Here is a 25,000-nt window from a genome sequence, read left to right on the forward strand (position 1 = left end):
CTGATAGATTGATAAAATGATAGACTGATAGATTGATAAAATGATAGACTGATAGATTGATAAAATGATAGACTGATAGATTGATAAAATGATAGACTGATAGATTGATAAAATGATAGACTGATAGATTGATAAAATGATAGACTGATAGATTGATAAAATGATAGACTGATAGATTGATAAAATGATAGACTGATAGATTGATAAAATGATAGACTGATAGATTGATAAAATGATAGACTGATAGATTGATAAAATGATAGACTGATAGATTGATAAAATGATAGACTGATAGATTGATAAAATGATAGACTGATAGATTGATAAAATGATAGACTGATAGATTGATAAAATGATAGACTGATAGATTGATAAAATGATAGACTGATAGATTGATAAAATGATAGACTGATAGATTGATAAAATGATAGACTGATAGATTGATAAAATGATAGACTGATAGATTGATAAAATGATAGACTGATAGATTGATAAAATGATAGACTGATAGATTGATAAAATGATAGACTGATAGATTGATAAAATGATAGACTGATAGATTGATAAAATGATAGACTGATAGATTGATAAAATGATAGACTGATAGATTGATAAAATGATAGACTGATAGATTGATAAAATGATAGACTGATAGATTGATAAAATGATAGACTGATAGATTGATAAAATGATAGACTGATAGATTGATAAAATGATAGACTGATAGATTGATAAAATGATAGACTGATAGATTGATAAAATGATAGACTGATAGATTGATAAAATGATAGACTGATAGATTGATAAAATGATAGACTGATAGATTGATAAAATGATAGACTGATAGATTGATAGACTGATAGATTGATAAAATGATAGACTGATAGATTGATAAAATGATAGACTGATAGATTGATAAAATGATAGACTGATAGATTGATAAAATGATAGACTGATAGATTGATAAAATGATAGACTGATAGATTGATAAAATGATAGACTGATAGATTGATAAAATGATAGACTGATAGATTGATAAAATGATAGACTGATAGATTGATAAAATGATAGACTGATAGATTGATAAAATGATAGACTGATAGATTGATAAAATGATAGACTGATAGATTGATAAAATGATAGACTGATAGATTGATAAAATGATAGACTGATAGATTGATAAAATGATAGACTGATAGATTGATAAAATGATAGACTGATAGATTGATAAAATGATAGACTGATAGATTGATAAAATGATAGACTGATAGATTGATAAAATGATAGACTGATAGATTGATAAAATGATAGACTGATAGATTGATAAAATGATAGACTGATAGATTGATAAAATGATAGACTGATAGATTGATAAAATGATAGACTGATAGATTGATAAAATGATAGACTGATAGATTGATAAAATGATAGACTGATAGATTGATAAAATGATAGACTGATAGATTGATAAAATGATAGACTGATAGATTGATAAAATGATAGACTGATAGATTGATAAAATGATAGACTGATAGATTGATAAAATGATAGACTGATAGATTGATAAAATGATAGACTGATAGATTGATAAAATGATAGACTGATAGATTGATAAAATGATAGACTGATAGATTGATAAAATGATAGACTGATAGATTGATAAAATGATAGACTGATAGATTGATAAAATGATAGACTGATAGATTGATAAAATGATAGACTGATAGATTGATAAAATGATAGACTGATAGATTGATAAAATGATAGACTGATAGATTGATAAAATGATAGACTGATAGATTGATAAAATGATAGACTGATAGATTGATAAAATGATAGACTGATAGATTGATAAAATGATAGACTGATAGATTGATAAAATGATAGACTGATAGATTGATAAAATGATAGACTGATAGATTGATAAAATGATAGACTGATAGATTGATAAAATGATAGACTGATAGATTGATAAAATGATAGACTGATAGATTGATAAAATGATAGACTGATAGATTGATAAAATGATAGACTGATAGATTGATAAAATGATAGACTGATAGATTGATAAAATGATAGACTGATAGATTGATAAAATGATAGACTGATAGATTGATAAAATGATAGACTGATAGATTGATAAAATGATAGACTGATAGATTGATAAAATGATAGACTGATAGATTGATAAAATGATAGACTGATAGATTGATAAAATGATAGACTGATAGATTGATAAAATGATAGACTGATAGATTGATAAAATGATAGACTGATAGATTGATAAAATGATAGACTGATAGATTGATAAAATGATAGACTGATAGATTGATAAAATGATAGACTGATAGATTGATAAAATGATAGACTGATAGATTGATAAAATGATAGACTGATAGATTGATAAAATGATAGACTGATAGATTGATAAAATGATAGACTGATAGATTGATAAAATGATAGACTGATAGATTGATAAAATGATAGACTGATAGATTGATAAAATGATAGACTGATAGATTGATAAAATGATAGACTGATAGATTGATAAAATGATAGACTGATAGATTGATAAAATGATAGACTGATAGATTGATAAAATGATAGACTGATAGATTGATAAAATGATAGACTGATAGATTGATAAAATGATAGACTGATAGATTGATAAAATGATAGACTGATAGATTGATAAAATGATAGACTGATAGATTGATAAAATGATAGACTGATAGATTGATAAAATGATAGACTGATAGATTGATAAAATGATAGACTGATAGATTGATAGACTGATAGATTGATAAAATGATAGACTGATAGATTGATAAAATGATAGACTGATAGATTGATAAAATGATAGACTGATAGATTGATAAAATGATAGACTGATAGATTGATAAAATGATAGACTGATAGATTGATAAAATGATAGACTGATAGATTGATAAAATGATAGACTGATAGATTGATAAAATGATAGACTGATAGATTGATAAAATGATAGACTGATAGATTGATAAAATGATAGACTGATAGATTGATAAAATGATAGACTGATAGATTGATAAAATGATAGACTGATAGATTGATAAAATGATAGACTGATAGATTGATAAAATGATAGACTGATAGATTGATAGACTGATAGATTGATAAAATGATAGACTGATAGATTGATAAAATGATAGACTGATAGATTGATAAAATGATAGACTGATAGATTGATAAAATGATAGACTGATAGATTGATAAAATGATAGACTGATAGATTGATAAAATGATAGACTGATAGATTGATAAAATGATAGACTGATAGATTGATAAAATGATAGACTGATAGATTGATAAAATGATAGACTGATAGATTGATAAAATGATAGACTGATAGATTGATAAAATGATAGACTGATAGATTGATAAAATGATAGACTGATAGATTGATAAAATGATAGACTGATAGATTGATAAAATGATAGACTGATAGATTGATAAAATGATAGACTGATAGATTGATAAAATGATAGACTGATAGATTGATAAAATGATAGACTGATAGATTGATAAAATGATAGACTGATAGATTGATAAAATGATAGACTGATAGATTGATAAAATGATAGACTGATAGATTGATAAAATGATAGACTGATAGATTGATAAAATGATAGACTGATAGATTGATAAAATGATAGACTGATAGATTGATAAAATGATAGACTGATAGATTGATAAAATGATAGACTGATAGATTGATAAAATGATAGACTGATAGATTGATAAAATGATAGACTGATAGATTGATAAAATGATAGACTGATAGATTGATAAAATGATAGACTGATAGATTGATAAAATGATAGACTGATAGATTGATAAAATGATAGACTGATAGATTGATAAAATGATAGACTGATAGATTGATAAAATGATAGACTGATAGATTGATAAAATGATAGACTGATAGATTGATAAAATGATAGACTGATAGATTGATAAAATGATAGACTGATAGATTGATAAAATGATAGACTGATAGATTGATAAAATGATAGACTGATAGATTGATAAAATGATAGACTGATAGATTGATAAAATGATAGACTGATAGATTGATAAAATGATAGACTGATAGATTGATAAAATGATAGACTGATAGATTGATAAAATGATAGACTGATAGATTGATAAAATGATAGACTGATAGATTGATAAAATGATAGACTGATAGATTGATAAAATGATAGACTGATAGATTGATAAAATGATAGACTGATAGATTGATAAAATGATAGACTGATAGATTGATAAAATGATAGACTGATAGATTGATAAAATGATAGACTGATAGATTGATAAAATGATAGACTGATAGATTGATAAAATGATAGACTGATAGATTGATAAAATGATAGACTGATAGATTGATAAAATGATAGACTGATAGATTGATAAAATGATAGACTGATAGATTGATAAAATGATAGACTGATAGATTGATAAAATGATAGACTGATAGATTGATAAAATGATAGACTGATAGATTGATAAAATGATAGACTGATAGATTGATAAAATGATAGACTGATAGATTGATAAAATGATAGACTGATAGATTGATAAAATGATAGACTGATAGATTGATAAAATGATAGACTGATAGATTGATAAAATGATAGACTGATAGATTGATAAAATGATAGACTGATAGATTGATAAAATGATAGACTGATAGATTGATAAAATGATAGACTGATAGATTGATAAAATGATAGACTGATAGATTGATAAAATGATAGACTGATAGATTGATAAAATGATAGACTGATAGATTGATAAAATGATAGACTGATAGATTGATAAAATGATAGACTGATAGATTGATAAAATGATAGACTGATAGATTGATAAAATGATAGACTGATAGATTGATAAAATGATAGACTGATAGATTGATAAAATGATAGACTGATAGATTGATAGACTGATAGATTGATAAAATGATAGACTGATAGATTGATAAAATGATAGACTGATAGATTGATAAAATGATAGACTGATAGATTGATAAAATGATAGACTGATAGATTGATAAAATGATAGACTGATAGATTGATAAAATGATAGACTGATAGATTGATAAAATGATAGACTGATAGATTGATAAAATGATAGACTGATAGATTGATAAAATGATAGACTGATAGATTGATAAAATGATAGACTGATAGATTGATAAAATGATAGACTGATAGATTGATAAAATGATAGACTGATAGATTGATAAAATGATAGACTGATAGATTGATAAAATGATAGACTGATAGATTGATAAAATGATAGACTGATAGATTGATAAAATGATAGACTGATAGATTGATAAAATGATAGACTGATAGATTGATAAAATGATAGACTGATAGATTGATAAAATGATAGACTGATAGATTGATAAAATGATAGACTGATAGATTGATAAAATGATAGACTGATAGATTGATAAAATGATAGACTGATAGATTGATAAAATGATAGACTGATAGATTGATAAAATGATAGACTGATAGATTGATAAAATGATAGACTGATAGATTGATAAAATGATAGACTGATAGATTGATAAAATGATAGACTGATAGATTGATAAAATGATAGACTGATAGATTGATAAAATGATAGACTGATAGATTGATAAAATGATAGACTGATAGATTGATAAAATGATAGACTGATAGATTGATAAAATGATAGACTGATAGATTGATAAAATGATAGACTGATAGATTGATAAAATGATAGACTGATAGATTGATAAAATGATAGACTGATAGATTGATAAAATGATAGACTGATAGATTGATAAAATGATAGACTGATAGATTGATAAAATGATAGACTGATAGATTGATAAAATGATAGACTGATAGATTGATAAAATGATAGACTGATAGATTGATAAAATGATAGACTGATAGATTGATAAAATGATAGACTGATAGATTGATAAAATGATAGACTGATAGATTGATAAAATGATAGACTGATAGATTGATAAAATGATAGACTGATAGATTGATAAAATGATAGACTGATAGATTGATAAAATGATAGACTGATAGATTGATAAAATGATAGACTGATAGATTGATAAAATGATAGACTGATAGATTGATAAAATGATAGACTGATAGATTGATAAAATGATAGACTGATAGATTGATAAAATGATAGACTGATAGATTGATAAAATGATAGACTGATAGATTGATAAAATGATAGACTGATAGATTGATAAAATGATAGACTGATAGATTGATAAAATGATAGACTGATAGATTGATAAAATGATAGACTGATAGATTGATAAAATGATAGACTGATAGATTGATAGACTGATAGATTGATAAAATGATAGACTGATAGATTGATAAAATGATAGACTGATAGATTGATAAAATGATAGACTGATAGATTGATAAAATGATAGACTGATAGATTGATAAAATGATAGACTGATAGATTGATAAAATGATAGACTGATAGATTGATAAAATGATAGACTGATAGATTGATAAAATGATAGACTGATAGATTGATAAAATGATAGACTGATAGATTGATAAAATGATAGACTGATAGATTGATAAAATGATAGACTGATAGATTGATAAAATGATAGACTGATAGATTGATAAAATGATAGACTGATAGATTGATAAAATGATAGACTGATAGATTGATAAAATGATAGACTGATAGATTGATAAAATGATAGACTGATAGATTGATAAAATGATAGACTGATAGATTGATAAAATGATAGACTGATAGATTGATAAAATGATAGACTGATAGATTGATAAAATGATAGACTGATAGATTGATAAAATGATAGACTGATAGATTGATAAAATGATAGACTGATAGATTGATAAAATGATAGACTGATAGATTGATAAAATGATAGACTGATAGATTGATAAAATGATAGACTGATAGATTGATAAAATGATAGACTGATAGATTGATAAAATGATAGACTGATAGATTGATAAAATGATAGACTGATAGATTGATAAAATGATAGACTGATAGATTGATAAAATGATAGACTGATAGATTGATAAAATGATAGACTGATAGATTGATAAAATGATAGACTGATAGATTGATAAAATGATAGACTGATAGATTGATAAAATGATAGACTGATAGATTGATAAAATGATAGACTGATAGATTGATAAAATGATAGACTGATAGATTGATAAAATGATAGACTGATAGATTGATAAAATGATAGACTGATAGATTGATAAAATGATAGACTGATAGATTGATAAAATGATAGACTGATAGATTGATAAAATGATAGACTGATAGATTGATAAAATGATAGACTGATAGATTGATAAAATGATAGACTGATAGATTGATAAAATGATAGACTGATAGATTGATAAAATGATAGACTGATAGATTGATAAAATGATAGACTGATAGATTGATAAAATGATAGACTGATAGATTGATAAAATGATAGACTGATAGATTGATAAAATGATAGACTGATAGATTGATAAAATGATAGACTGATAGATTGATAAAATGATAGACTGATAGATTGATAAAATGATAGACTGATAGATTGATAAAATGATAGACTGATAGATTGATAAAATGATAGACTGATAGATTGATAAAATGATAGACTGATAGATTGATAGACTGATAGATTGATAAAATGATAGACTGATAGATTGATAAAATGATAGACTGATAGATTGATAAAATGATAGACTGATAGATTGATAAAATGATAGACTGATAGATTGATAAAATGATAGACTGATAGATTGATAAAATGATAGACTGATAGATTGATAAAATGATAGACTGATAGATTGATAAAATGATAGACTGATAGATTGATAAAATGATAGACTGATAGATTGATAAAATGATAGACTGATAGATTGATAAAATGATAGACTGATAGATTGATAAAATGATAGACTGATAGATTGATAAAATGATAGACTGATAGATTGATAAAATGATAGACTGATAGATTGATAAAATGATAGACTGATAGATTGATAAAATGATAGACTGATAGATTGATAAAATGATAGACTGATAGATTGATAAAATGATAGACTGATAGATTGATAAAATGATAGACTGATAGATTGATAAAATGATAGACTGATAGATTGATAGACTGATAGATTGATAAAATGATAGACTGATAGATTGATAAAATGATAGACTGATAGATTGATAAAATGATAGACTGATAGATTGATAAAATGATAGACTGATAGATTGATAAAATGATAGACTGATAGATTGATAAAATGATAGACTGATAGATTGATAAAATGATAGACTGATAGATTGATAAAATGATAGACTGATAGATTGATAAAATGATAGACTGATAGATTGATAAAATGATAGACTGATAGATTGATAAAATGATAGACTGATAGATTGATAAAATGATAGACTGATAGATTGATAAAATGATAGACTGATAGATTGATAAAATGATAGACTGATAGATTGATAAAATGATAGACTGATAGATTGATAAAATGATAGACTGATAGATTGATAAAATGATAGACTGATAGATTGATAAAATGATAGACTGATAGATTGATAAAATGATAGACTGATAGATTGATAGACTGATAGATTGATAAAATGATAGACTGATAGATTGATAAAATGATAGACTGATAGATTGATAAAATGATAGACTGATAGATTGATAAAATGATAGACTGATAGATTGATAAAATGATAGACTGATAGATTGATAAAATGATAGACTGATAGATTGATAAAATGATAGACTGATAGATTGATAAAATGATAGACTGATAGATTGATAAAATGATAGACTGATAGATTGATAAAATGATAGACTGATAGATTGATAAAATGATAGACTGATAGATTGATAAAATGATAGACTGATAGATTGATAAAATGATAGACTGATAGATTGATAAAATGATAGACTGATAGATTGATAAAATGATAGACTGATAGATTGATAAAATGATAGACTGATAGATTGATAAAATGATAGACTGATAGATTGATAAAATGATAGACTGATAGATTGATAAAATGATAGACTGATAGATTGATAAAATGATAGACTGATAGATTGATAAAATGATAGACTGATAGATTGATAAAATGATAGACTGATAGATTGATAAAATGATAGACTGATAGATTGATAAAATGATAGACTGATAGATTGATAAAATGATAGACTGATAGATTGATAAAATGATAGACTGATAGATTGATAAAATGATAGACTGATAGATTGATAAAATGATAGACTGATAGATTGATAAAATGATAGACTGATAGATTGATAAAATGATAGACTGATAGATTGATAAAATGATAGACTGATAGATTGATAAAATGATAGACTGATAGATTGATAGACTGATAGATTGATAAAATGATAGACTGATAGATTGATAAAATGATAGACTGATAGATTGATAAAATGATAGACTGATAGATTGATAAAATGATAGACTGATAGATTGATAAAATGATAGACTGATAGATTGATAAAATGATAGACTGATAGATTGATAAAATGATAGACTGATAGATTGATAAAATGATAGACTGATAGATTGATAAAATGATAGACTGATAGATTGATAAAATGATAGACTGATAGATTGATAAAATGATAGACTGATAGATTGATAAAATGATAGACTGATAGATTGATAAAATGATAGACTGATAGATTGATAAAATGATAGACTGATAGATTGATAAAATGATAGACTGATAGATTGATAAAATGATAGACTGATAGATTGATAAAATGATAGACTGATAGATTGATAAAATGATAGACTGATAGATTGATAAAATGATAGACTGATAGATTGATAAAATGATAGACTGATAGATTGATAAAATGATAGACTGATAGATTGATAAAATGATAGACTGATAGATTGATAAAATGATAGACTGATAGATTGATAAAATGATAGACTGATAGATTGATAAAATGATAGACTGATAGATTGATAAAATGATAGACTGATAGATTGATAAAATGATAGACTGATAGATTGATAGACTGATAGATTGATAAAATGATAGACTGATAGATTGATAAAATGATAGACTGATAGATTGATAAAATGATAGACTGATAGATTGATAAAATGATAGACTGATAGATTGATAAAATGATAGACTGATAGATTGATAAAATGATAGACTGATAGATTGATAAAATGATAGACTGATAGATTGATAAAATGATAGACTGATAGATTGATAAAATGATAGACTGATAGATTGATAGACTGATAGATTGATAAAATGATAGACTGATAGATTGATAAAATGATAGACTGATAGATTGATAAAATGATAGACTGATAGATTGATAAAATGATAGACTGATAGATTGATAAAATGATAGACTGATAGATTGATAAAATGATAGACTGATAGATTGATAAAATGATAGACTGATAGATTGATAAAATGATAGACTGATAGATTGATAAAATGATAGACTGATAGATTGATAAAATGATAGACTGATAGATTGATAAAATGATAGACTGATAGATTGATAAAATGATAGACTGATAGATTGATAAAATGATAGACTGATAGATTGATAAAATGATAGACTGATAGATTGATAAAATGATAGACTGATAGATTGATAAAATGATAGACTGATAGATTGATAAAATGATAGACTGATAGATTGATAAAATGATAGACTGATAGATTGATAAAATGATAGACTGATAGATTGATAAAATGATAGACTGATAGATTGATAAAATGATAGACTGATAGATTGATAAAATGATAGACTGATAGATTGATAAAATGATAGACTGATAGATTGATAAAATGATAGACTGATAGATTGATAAAATGATAGACTGATAGATTGATAAAATGATAGACTGATAGATTGATAAAATGATAGACTGATAGATTGATAAAATGATAGACTGATAGATTGATAAAATGATAGACTGATAGATTGATAAAATGATAGACTGATAGATTGATAAAATGATAGACTGATAGATTGATAAAATGATAGACTGATAGATTGATAAAATGATAGACTGATAGATTGATAAAATGATAGACTGATAGATTGATAAAATGATAGACTGATAGATTGATAAAATGATAGACTGATAGATTGATAAAATGATAGACTGATAGATTGATAAAATGATAGACTGATAGATTGATAAAATGATAGACTGATAGATTGATAAAATGATAGACTGATAGATTGATAAAATGATAGACTGATAGATTGATAAAATGATAGACTGATAGATTGATAAAATGATAGACTGATAGATTGATAAAATGATAGACTGATAGATTGATAAAATGATAGACTGATAGATTGATAAAATGATAGACTGATAGATTGATAGACTGATAGATTGATAAAATGATAGACTGATAGATTGATAAAATGATAGACTGATAGATTGATAAAATGATAGACTGATAGATTGATAAAATGATAGACTGATAGATTGATAAAATGATAGACTGATAGATTGATAAAATGATAGACTGATAGATTGATAAAATGATAGACTGATAGATTGATAAAATGATAGACTGATAGATTGATAAAATGATAGACTGATAGATTGATAAAATGATAGACTGATAGATTGATAAAATGATAGACTGATAGATTGATAAAATGATAGACTGATAGATTGATAAAATGATAGACTGATAGATTGATAAAATGATAGACTGATAGATTGATAAAATGATAGACTGATAGATTGATAAAATGATAGACTGATAGATTGATAAAATGATAGACTGATAGATTGATAAAATGATAGACTGATAGATTGATAAAATGATAGACTGATAGATTGATAAAATGATAGACTGATAGATTGATAAAATGATAGACTGATAGATTGATAAAATGATAGACTGATAGATTGATAAAATGATAGACTGATAGATTGATAAAATGATAGACTGATAGATTGATAAAATGATAGACTGATAGATTGATAAAATGATAGACTGATAGATTGATAAAATGATAGACTGATAGATTGATAAAATGATAGACTGATAGATTGATAAAATGATAGACTGATAGATTGATAAAATGATAGACTGATAGATTGATAAAATGATAGACTGATAGATTGATAAAATGATAGACTGATAGATTGATAAAATGATAGACTGATAGATTGATAAAATGATAGACTGATAGATTGATAAAATGATAGACTGATAGATTGATAAAATGATAGACTGATAGATTGATAAAATGATAGACTGATAGATTGATAAAATGATAGACTGATAGATTGATAAAATGATAGACTGATAGATTGATAAAATGATAGACTGATAGATTGATAAAATGATAGACTGATAGATTGATAAAATGATAGACTGATAGATTGATAAAATGATAGACTGATAGATTGATAAAATGATAGACTGATAGATTGATAGACTGATAGATTGATAAAATGATAGACTGATAGATTGATAAAATGATAGACTGATAGATTGATAAAATGATAGACTGATAGATTGATAAAATGATAGACTGATAGATTGATAAAATGATAGACTGATAGATTGATAAAATGATAGACTGATAGATTGATAAAATGATAGACTGATAGATTGATAAAATGATAGACTGATAGATTGATAGACTGATAGATTGATAAAATGATAGACTGATAGATTGATAAAATGATAGACTGATAGATTGATAAAATGATAGACTGATAGATTGATAAAATGATAGACTGATAGATTGATAAAATGATAGACTGATAGATTGATAAAATGATAGACTGATAGATTGATAAAATGATAGACTGATAGATTGATAAAATGATAGACTGATAGATTGATAAAATGATAGACTGATAGATTGATAAAATGATAGACTGATAGATTGATAAAATGATAGACTGATAGATTGATAAAATGATAGACTGATAGATTGATAAAATGATAGACTGATAGATTGATAAAATGATAGACTGATAGATTGATAAAATGATAGACTGATAGATTGATAAAATGATAGACTGATAGATTGATAAAATGATAGACTGATAGATTGATAAAATGATAGACTGATAGATTGATAAAATGATAGACTGATAGATTGATAAAATGATAGACTGATAGATTGATAAAATGATAGACTGATAGATTGATAAAATGATAGACTGATAGATTGATAAAATGATAGACTGATAGATTGATAAAATGATAGACTGATAGATTGATAAAATGATAGACTGATAGATTGATAAAATGATAGACTGATAGATTGATAAAATGATAGACTGATAGATTGATAAAATGATAGACTGATAGATTGATAAAATGATAGACTGATAGATTGATAAAATGATAGACTGATAGATTGATAAAATGATAGACTGATAGATTGATAAAATGATAGACTGATAGATTGATAAAATGATAGACTGATAGATTGATAAAATGATAGACTGATAGATTGATAAAATGATAGACTGATAGATTGATAAAATGATAGACTGATAGATTGATAGACTGATAGATTGATAAAATGATAGACTGATAGATTGATAAAATGATAGACTGATAGATTGATAAAATGATAGACTGATAGATTGATAAAATGATAGACTGATAGATTGATAAAATGATAGACTGATAGATTGATAAAATGATAGACTGATAGATTGATAAAATGATAGACTGATAGATTGATAAAATGATAGACTGATAGATTGATAAAATGATAGACTGATAGATTGATAAAATGATAGACTGATAGATTGATAAAATGATAGACTGATAGATTGATAAAATGATAGACTGATAGATTGATAAAATGATAGACTGATAGATTGATAAAATGATAGACTGATAGATTGATAAAATGATAGACTGATAGATTGATAAAATGATAGACTGATAGATTGATAAAATGATAGACTGATAGATTGATAAAATGATAGACTGATAGATTGATAAAATGATAGACTGATAGATTGATAAAATGATAGACTGATAGATTGATAAAATGATAGACTGATAGATTGATAAAATGATAGACTGATAGATTGATAAAATGATAGACTGATAGATTGATAAAATGATAGACTGATAGATTGATAAAATGATAGACTGATAGATTGATAAAATGATAGACTGATAGATTGATAAAATGATAGACTGATAGATTGATAAAATGATAGACTGATAGATTGATAAAATGATAGACTGATAGATTGATAAAATGATAGACTGATAGATTGATAAAATGATAGACTGATAGATTGATAAAATGATAGACTGATAGATTGATAAAATGATAGACTGATAGATTGATAAAATGATAGACTGATAGATTGATAAAATGATAGACTGATAGATTGATAAAATGATAGACTGATAGATTGATAAAATGATAGACTGATAGATTGATAAAATGATAGACTGATAGATTGATAAAATGATAGACTGATAGATTGATAAAATGATAGACTGATAGATTGATAAAATGATAGACTGATAGATTGATAAAATGATAGACTGATAGATTGATAAAATGATAGACTGATAGATTGATAAAATGATAGACTGATAGATTGATAAAATGATAGACTGATAGATTGATAAAATGATAGACTGATAGATTGATAAAATGATAGACTGATAGATTGATAAAATGATAGACTGATAGATTGATAAAATGATAGACTGATAGATTGATAAAATGATAGACTGATAGATTGATAAAATGATAGACTGATAGATTGATAAAATGATAGACTGATAGATTGATAAAATGATAGACTGATAGATTGATAAAATGATAGACTGATAGATTGATAAAATGATAGACTGATAGATTGATAAAATGATAGACTGATAGATTGATAAAATGATAGACTGATAGATTGATAAAATGATAGACTGATAGATTGATAAAATGATAGACTGATAGATTGATAAAATGATAGACTGATAGATTGATAAAATGATAGACTGATAGATTGATAAAATGATAGACTGATAGATTGATAAAATGATAGACTGATAGATTGATAAAATGATAGACTGATAGATTGATAAAATGATAGACTGATAGATTGATAAAATGATAGACTGATAGATTGATAGACTGATAGATTGATAAAATGATAGACTGATAGATTGATAAAATGATAGACTGATAGATTGATAAAATGATAGACTGATAGATTGATAAAATGATAGACTGATAGATTGATAAAATGATAGACTGATAGATTGATAAAATGATAGACTGATAGATTGATAAAATGATAGACTGATAGATTGATAAAATGATAGACTGATAGATTGATAAAATGATAGACTGATAGATTGATAAAATGATAGACTGATAGATTGATAAAATGATAGACTGATAGATTGATAAAATGATAGACTGATAGATTGATAAAATGATAGACTGATAGATTGATAAAATGATAGACTGATAGATTGATAAAATGATAGACTGATAGATTGATAAAATGATAGACTGATAGATTGATAAAATGATAGACTGATAGATTGATAAAATGATAGACTGATAGATTGATAAAATGATAGACTGATAGATTGATAAAATGATAGACTGATAGATTGATAAAATGATAGACTGATAGATTGATAAAATGATAGATTAATAGATTGATAGATTGATAGACTGATAGATTGATAGAATGATAGACTGATAGATTGATAAAATGATAGACTGATAGATTGGTATATAGATACACAGAATATATTCACATATATAGATAAGATTGGGTATATATAGAGATAAGATTTATACATACAAAAATACATAGATAGATAGATAGATAGATATACTGACAAATAGACAAAGAGATATATCAGATTAGTCAGATACAGCGATCATATGCATACATACATTTATATTCACACATACAGGCAGATAGGTAAGTAGATCGATATACGAATAGATAGTGCAGCCCCCCCCCCAAAAAAAAAAAAAAAAAAAAAAATCAAGAAGACAAATAGCTATCAGAGAGAAAAAGGAAAACAAAACAAAAACACTCCTCTCACCTTTCTTAATCTTTTCCTTCGTCTTATCCACTTCCTCTTCGTACCACTGCGTTTGTTCGTCCAGTTTGCTGTTGAGTTCCAGCTGAGCTTCGTAGCGGAGTTTGAATTCGCTCACTTTAAGGATAAAAAAAAATGAAATGGGGTTTCGTGTGATTTTTACTTTCGTCTTTGAGTTTGTGATTTTGATGATTATGTATTTGCAGTTATGTTTTTTTATTCTATTTGTGTTATGTTTATTGTGATTGTTAATTTTTTTTTTCTTTATGAGGTATGGTTATAACAACATAATAGCTGGGATTGTTATCATAATTAGTGGTTATGATAGTAATGATATGGATGATAACAACGATGAAGAATGTGATCATAAAAATAGATAATAATAATCGATCATATGATGACCGGAAATGCTATAATAATAATGATGGTATTATCATTATCATCACCACCATTGTCATAACAATTATGATTATGATGATTAACACTATTGTTGTGATTGTGATTATAATCCTCATAATCTTCAATAATGATATTAACAAAAGAATCAAGAACATTAATAATAATAATAAACAAATCCTAACATACAACTAATGACTTCAGAACAGGGTAAAAATATTTCATACTTTCATCTTCGCCATTGTTGAGGTCTTCGAGTTGCTTCTGCAATTCGTCCACGCTCTGTTGCAGAACCCCCACCGACCAGAGGATAGTGTCCCTAGAGTGCACGATTGCGAAGATTAGCTAATCACCGGTGACTGCAGGAGTCTAGGTCATGGTGTGATGTCGGTGTGATCGTGTTGTCAAGATTAGGTCGTGATGTGATGCCGATATGATTAGGTGTTGCTAACATGACATAATGTGATATCTATGTGGTTATGTGTTGTCAAGATCAGGTGATGTGATGCCGATGTGGTTATGTGTTGTAGATTATATTATGATACTGATGTAATTATGTAATGTTAATATTATATCATATCAAATTGATGTGATTAATGTGTTCTCAAATTAAGATTACTGTGAAATAACAAACAAGATGTTTTATTATAGTGTCTCCTGATTTGATATAATAATGTGAACATGCCGTTTAATAAGATAATGGTATAGTATGTCATTATGTGTTACAACTAATTATTGGTAACTGTTGACTTTGCGTGTTATCAAAATTCAATAGTATGTGTTGGTGTCTGTGATGTGTCAAGTGTGATTAATTACTGTTGTGTGTATGCCAACCGATGTAATTACTTTTATAATAAGAAAGATGTCGAGATATAGATTATGATAGAGAGAATATTGTTTGATAGATGGAAGACACAGAATGATCAATAGTCTATGATTTATTCACCTGAATGTTACTTTACTCATGACATTCACTCTCTCACTCATTCTCTCAATCAAACCACCTACCTTCTCTCTCTCTCTCTCTCTTTCTGTCTCTGTCTATATATATATATATATATATATATATATATATATATATATATGTTTATTTATTTATATATATGTATATATATATATACATATATACATATTTATATTTATATATATATATATTTATATATATATTCATATATATATGTATGTATATATATACATATATATATATATTTATATTCATATTCATATATCACTCTCTTTCACTTTTACTCTTACCCGCACTCTCACCCTAACTCTTCATTTTTCCTACTCTCCATCTACAGTATATAAGATGTATCAGTATACAGCATGCATCTATCGACTGAACTCGCCAATTCAATTCACCCTCCTTTTAAACAGCTAAGACAGGCACACCATGAACACATAAGCACTTAATAACTACGACTACTACATCTAAAGCCGCCCTTCTTTGCAGCCGCAGTACCAGGACGCCACAAAAGCTAAATGGCCAAACCTACTGCGTGACCAGTGACACTACAATAGCATGTTCACTTGTTTCTACGGCGTCCTTTGCCCATGATGTGATGTTCAGTCACGATTAAAAAAAAACATTTTATGAACATTCCTGGTCCATCACCTCAGGGCTATGTTACAGGACACGCTACTTGCTGGTTTCTTGGTAGGTTGGTTTGGCATAAAGATCATGCGAAAGGTTACTGGCATTTTATGGGGGATATTTATGGGTGGATTGTCTATGTCTTACTGACGGTTTGTTGTGAATAGTTATGGGTGAGTTGTCTATGTCCAAGGGATTGGTTGATGAGATTTTAGTTCTGAACGGATGAACATGTGTTGGAATTGATTAAGTATAGATTTTTTTTTCGTATTTAGTTGTTTAAGGTAGATTAAAGTTGATGAAGGCATTTTATGGGTATATTTTGAAAACTTATGAGGAGATATCGAAATTTGCTTTTGTAATTTGGAAGAGATGTCCGGAAATGCGTTTAATGATTAAGATTAACAATAAAATCATAATTTAGAAGAATCATCAGAATGATCATACTATTTATATGTGGTACTATTTACATTAGATGATACGAAACTCATTATTGTTATTTCTTGAAAAGAATATGAAAAACAATATATTGATATCAATGTAAACCTCATGATCATTAATACTATTATCTTTTCCGAATGAATGGTATTACCATTATCATTATTGTATATATAATATCATTTTAGCTATCATTAACATTATCGCATTAGCATTAACATCTCATTATCATTAGCAATATCATTATCATTAAAAATAATGGCAATGATAACATAGACAATGACATGTATAATGATATAGATCTATTATAACGGTGTTGTTAATAACAATAATAATAATGATAACAAATGTTATCAATAATAATCATTACGATAATCATAATGGTGATAATCATTATTACTATCATTATCATCACCATAATTGTCATCTTCATCATTTTAATAATCACTAGTAATCGTTACCACTCCTATTATTGTTATCGTTATAAAATCATAATGTTCACAACAATGATAACAATAATTATAATAATGTTTCTAATGATAGTAAAAAAATAGATAATAATGCTAATAGTAATAATGATGATAATGATAATGAACTGCAAACGAATATAATTCATTATTTTTTTATTTATAACTGAAATGACGGTATGAAACCCTTAGATACATTTTTAAAAATTACTGATGAGTCTTTACAACCGAAACTGATTACAATTTTCATATCATTTCCATCTTGATATCAACCTTAGTTATTACGAAACAGTTAATAAATAAAGTTCAAAATCACAATTAACATGTTTGCTTGCGGGTGTGTTCCGGTGACTCTATATTCCTAGCTACATGCAATTATTATGTCACTACTAGTTGTTGCAAAGCTATGCTAACAGCCGTGTTTACATGTTAATACGGTTTAAATACAGGAAGTCATTTCTTATATGCAGTATTGTAGACTGATTTTTATGTCAAGTTATTCAGGAACCGTCACTAGATATTATGTGTATATATACATATATATCACATACACATATATGTGTGTGTTTGGGTGTGAGTGTGGGTGTGGGTGTGGGTATGGGTACGGATATAGATATGTGTGTGTGTGAGTGTGTGAGTGTGTGTGTGTGGGCAAATGTTTTGCAATTTTTCAAATTTTTTTTTGCATTTTTTTTTTGAAATTTTGGAATTTTGAATTTTTTTTCAATTTAAAATTTTCCAATTTTTGTTTGGGGTGTGAGGGGGTTTTTTTTAGGATTTTTTTGTGTTGTTTTGAATTTGTTTTGTTTTTGGATGGAATTTGGGGCATGTGCTTTTGAAATTTGAAATTTATTTGCTTTTGTTTTTGAAATTTTTTTTTTTTTGTTTGCATTTTTTTTTTTTTGCTTTTTTTTGTTTTTGAAAATTTGCTTTGCATTTTTTTTCCCAATTTGTTTTTGGGATTTTTTGAAATTTGCTTTTTTGTTTTTGTTTTTGGGTTTTTTTGCTTTTGCATTTGAAATTTGTTTGTTTTTTGTTTTGCATTTGAAATTTTGCTTTTGCTTTGCTTTTGGGTTTGCTTTTGTTTTGCTTTGTTTTTGTTTGAAATTTGCTTTTTTGTTTGCATTTGCTTTTTGAAAATTTTTTGCTTTTGCTTTTGCTTTGTTTGCTTTGCATTTGGGCTTTGCATTTGCATTTGAATTTCTTTTTTGAAATTTGTTTTTGCATTTGCTTTTGAAATTTGCTTTGCTTTTGCTTTTGAAATTTGCATTTTTTTGTTTTTGAAATTTGAAATTTTTTTTTTGCTTTTTTGCTTTGAAATTTTTTTTTGCTTTGAAATTTGAAATTTGTTTTTGCTTTTGCATTTTTTTGAAATTTGTTTTGAAATTTTTTTGCTTTGCATTTTGTTTGTTTGCTTTTGAAATTTGAAATTTGCTTTGAAATTTGCTTTTGCTTTGAAATTTGAAATTTTGCTTTTGCTTTGAAATTTTTTTTTGAAATTTGCTTTTTGCTTTTGTTTTGAAATTTCCCATTTTTTTTGCTTTTGCATTTTTTGAAATTTGTTTTGGGGAATTTGCTTTTGCTTTTTCCCTTTTGCTTTTGTTTTTTTTTGCATTTTTTTGTTTTTGAAAATTTTTATTTGCATTTGAAAATTTGTTTTGAAATTTTGAAATTTGAAATTTTTTTGAAATTTGTTTTTTTTTTTTTTGCATTTGAAATTTTTTTGCTTTTGTTTTTTGGGAAATTTTGCTTTTGAAATTTTTTGGGGCTTTTGAAATTTGTTTTTGTTTGCAAAATTTCCCCATTTGCATTTTTTTTGAAATTTTGAAATTTGTTTTTCATTTGTTTTTCTTTTGAAATTTTGCTTTCCCAATTTGCTTTTTTGAAATTTTTTGAAAATTTGCATTTTTTTTTTTGTTTGAAAATTTGAAAATTTGCTTTATTTTTTGCTTTTGCTTTTGAAATTTTTTGAAATTTAAAAATTTGCATTTTGAAAATTTTTTTATTTGCTTTTTTGCATTTGAAATTTGAAATTTGTTTTTGCATTTGCATTTTGTTTTGCTTTTGTTTTTGAAAATTTTTTGCAGAAATTTTTTTTTTTTTTTTTTGCATTTTTTTTTGCTTTTGCTTTTGAAATTTGTTTTTGCTTTGTTTGAAATTTGCTTTTTGAAATTTGCTTTTCCCTTTTGCATTTGAAAGATTTGCTTTGCTTTTGCATTTTTTTTTTTTTTGTTTGTTTTTGCTTTTGCATTTGCATTTTTTTTTTTGCTTTTTTTGCATTTGCTTTGTTTTTTGTTTCCCTTTTCTTTGAAATTTGCATTTTTTTGTTTTTTTTGAAATTTGCATTTGAAATTTGAAATTTTGAAAATTTTTTTGAAATTTTTTTGTTTTTGGGAAATTTTGTTTGCTTTTGAAATTTGGGAAAATTTTTTGTTTTTTGAAATTTTGTTTTGTTTTTGAAATTTGCTTTTTGAAATTTGCATTTGCTTTTTTGCTTTTGCATTTGTTTTTAAATTTGCATTTGCATTTGCATTTGCATTTTTTTGTTTGCATTTGCTTTTGAAATTTGATTTGCTTTGCTTTAAAAATTTGTTTGCTTTTGCTTTGCATTTCCCTTTTTTTTTGGGCTTTTCCCAATTTTTTTGCTTTGCATTTTTTGAAATTTGCTTTTGAAATTTGTTTTGAAATTTTTTTTTGCTTTTGCTTTTGGGGCTTTTGGAAATTTGCATTTGTTTTGAAATTTGCATTTTTTTCCCTTTTGCTTTATTTGTTTGTTTTTCTTTTGGAAAATTTTGAAATTTTTTTTGAAATTTGTTTGCATTTGAAATTTTTTGCTTTTGTTTTTGCTTTTGTTTTTGCATTTTTTGCTTTTGCATTTTTTGCATTTCCCTTTTGAAATTTTGAAATTTCCCATTTTTTTTTTGCGTTTGTGCAATAAAAAATTCATTTTTTGCACATGTGTAAATATATATACATATGTGTACATACATACACACATATACATATTTATGCACATGTGTACATATATATACATATGTGTACATATATATACATATATGTATAGTATACACATACACACACCCGCGCGCGCGCACACACACTCTACAGTGTAGATAAAATGGCAGATAAACCCACAGTAAACAAAACATATCTATTATAAGATGAGACTACAGTTTTAAGATCCACCTGGATTTCATCTTCAGGTCTTAAGATGAAATCCAGGTGGATTTCGAAACTGTAGTCTCATGGTCTAATAAATATGTTTTGTGTTTAGTGGGTTTATCTGCCATGTTCATATATACATAAACATACATACATATGTGTGTGTGTGTGTGTGTATTTGCTGGGGTGTGTATATATTTACACACATATATATAATAAGCAAGGAGAAAAAGCTTTATAGATTAAGGCTGAAAATGGAGATAAAGCAGTAATTTTAAAAAGCTTGACCTTTTTATCATTTTCTTTCGCTGAAAAGAAAATATTAACTGCCAGATCTAGAGCAATAGCGAAATCAGCAGTTAAGCGTCTTAAAATTAGCAATAATTAGGTATTTATAATCTAATTACATTAGAACTAACTACATTAGCGACAAGCTCGCCACCCAAATCATCTATTTAGGAATACCTTTAGACCAAAACTACATTAAAAAGTAATGATAATAATAGTAAAAATTACTTCGCGATGGACGTCTCTGGCCATTTCTTCGCTTATGTATATATACGTTAGATATGTACATATACAGTAAGTCAAATATTACAATATTTAAAAACATAGCTGGCAACTTCACCGGCTGAGTTACGAGTGCGTGAGTCTAAGATCGTATTTGGTAACGGACTTACGTATCTCTGCTCGCCAGGTACCGCTGTACTATATAAAGATGCTCCAACGTCAGTCTTTGAGGAAGGGGGTACAGATATAACGGGATTCCATATATAATGATGCTTGTTTGTTTGGATGGGGAGGGAGGGGGGGGGGGTGATTTTACACGGGTGTTGTTATTACACTGATGCGTTGTTACCGGAATGGGGGTGGGGGGTGAGGAGGGGGGTAGAGTGAGTGAGTCTGAGTGAATGCAATGTTGAGTTTGAGTTTAGTATTCGTTGAATAAGGTTGAGAATCCGTTACCGCCAAATACTGATATAGGAGTATTATTAACATTTATTAACTATGACGATTATGGTATTCGCTGACCTGCATTATCGATCTCACTGATCAAAAACTCAAGAGTCAAAAAAAAAAAAAAATTATGCATGACCAAATAACAAGTAGTCGCATGTATAAAAGATATATATATATAATATATATATATATCTATATATACATATATATACATATATATATACATATATATATACATTTATATATACATACATATATATATATACATAAGTATATATTCATGCATATATATTTATATACTTGTATATATATACATAAATATATATACATAAATATATATATATATACTTGTGTATATATATACATATATATATATATATATATATATATATATATATATATCATATATATTTATATATATGATTATGATAATATTGAAATAACAGATAAAACTTATAAATTTTAATCCTTATATAATAACAAACAAAACACAAAAAATCTTACCTGTAACGTATTTCTTGTTCTAATTCCTTCTCCAATTTCGCCATTTCCTCTCGTTTATTGCCTGATCCACCTTTCTCCCATCCTCTTCTCCTCCTCCCTCTTCCTGGTCCACTTGGATTATCGTATCCTTTCCCTCCTCCCTCGTTATCGGTGACTCTGCTTTCTCCTTCTCGGTCCATGATGTTTACTTATGTCCTTGCTGGTCCTCTTATTATTTAGATTTTTCTAATTCCTATATTCATTCACTGCATTCTTCTGCTAATTTCCGTTTGCCATTTTATCTGGAAGTATATAATCAGAATAAGATATTTCTTAGATATAGATATTCATATCATAGTTATTACTGTTATTACCATTTCATTGCTATCATTATAATAAAATTACCATTTTATAATTATCATTATTGTATTTATTATTATTGTTATTGTTGTTATTATCATCATCATTATTATTGTTGTTACCATTATAATTATAATCATCAATAAATACTAGATATATTCTAATGTTTCTGCATTTCCTACATATCCTCATCAAAATACCTCATGCACTACGCAGAACCCACGTCCCAGGTAAATCAATCCTATAAATTAATTAAAGAAGAGAATTTTTCTTAGTAATCTAATTTCGAATTCAGGTACCATTAAATATTGTATCCAAGGGGTCTTTTTCTATATGAATGACTTTTTAAAAATGGTTATGAATTATACACTTGACCTTTAACCAAACTTTACCGTATATGTAGTACGACGCTTGAGTAGCTACTGAAGCCGAACTTTATTTTCTTGTGCATGACGGGGTAAAGTTGCCGCATGTCGCAAGCGAAGGACCTATCTTACCAAATTTATCAATCTGTTTTAATCTTTTCGTATTATTCTACTTTTAGATTGATATTAATAAATTCCAAGATACATTCTGGGAACGTTATATTTGAATTTTATTGAATGCTTTGACTGATATTTATGATTTTGGGTTAGTGTTCGGGTGGTATGCGGTACCTTAGACTTGTGACGTCATTTATTGATTGTTTTCCGCCATGATTACCTGGTTATTGATGTTATAGGTTGCTAGGTGTTCTGTTCACCTGCCGTAAACCCGTAATTTGTTCCCCCTTTGTTCTTGTCTTTGTTATTGCATAATTTTGTAAATTCACTATTCTAAAGCGCCATGTATGATTCATTCGGAGGTTTCTCCTTCATTATCAATATTTCGTCTGGCCACCATACCTTCCGTCCGTCCATCCTTCTCTTTTTCTAATCTTTTACAATTTATATGCGTATATACACACTTATAT

At 26.5% G+C, this 25,000-nt stretch overlaps 1 protein-coding gene across 1 annotated transcript in view; it reads right to left on the reverse strand.

Moving 5' to 3' along the window:
- LOC122243356 (uncharacterized) overlaps positions 1 to 24,471 on the reverse strand; it is a 30,445-nt gene extending 5,974 nt beyond the window's left edge. The window contains exons 1-5 of the mRNA XM_086541415.1: positions 24,441 to 24,471; positions 23,710 to 23,990; positions 22,926 to 22,979; positions 16,812 to 16,903; positions 16,029 to 16,305 (exon numbers count right to left, since the gene is read on the reverse strand). Coding sequence (XP_086397541.1) covers positions 16,029 to 16,305; positions 16,812 to 16,903; positions 22,926 to 22,979; positions 23,710 to 23,888 — 602 coding nt within the window. The 5' untranslated portion in view covers positions 23,889 to 23,990; positions 24,441 to 24,471. The remainder of the gene's footprint in view (positions 1 to 16,028; positions 16,306 to 16,811; positions 16,904 to 22,925; positions 22,980 to 23,709; positions 23,991 to 24,440) is intronic.
- Positions 24,472 to 25,000: the final 529 nt, after the last annotated feature.

This window comes from Penaeus japonicus, unplaced genomic scaffold (assembly GCF_977035675.1).
Source record: "Penaeus japonicus unplaced genomic scaffold, GWHDUDI00000001_assembly GWHDUDI00000011, whole genome shotgun sequence".
Classification (NCBI taxonomy): domain Eukaryota; kingdom Metazoa; phylum Arthropoda; class Malacostraca; order Decapoda; family Penaeidae; genus Penaeus; species Penaeus japonicus.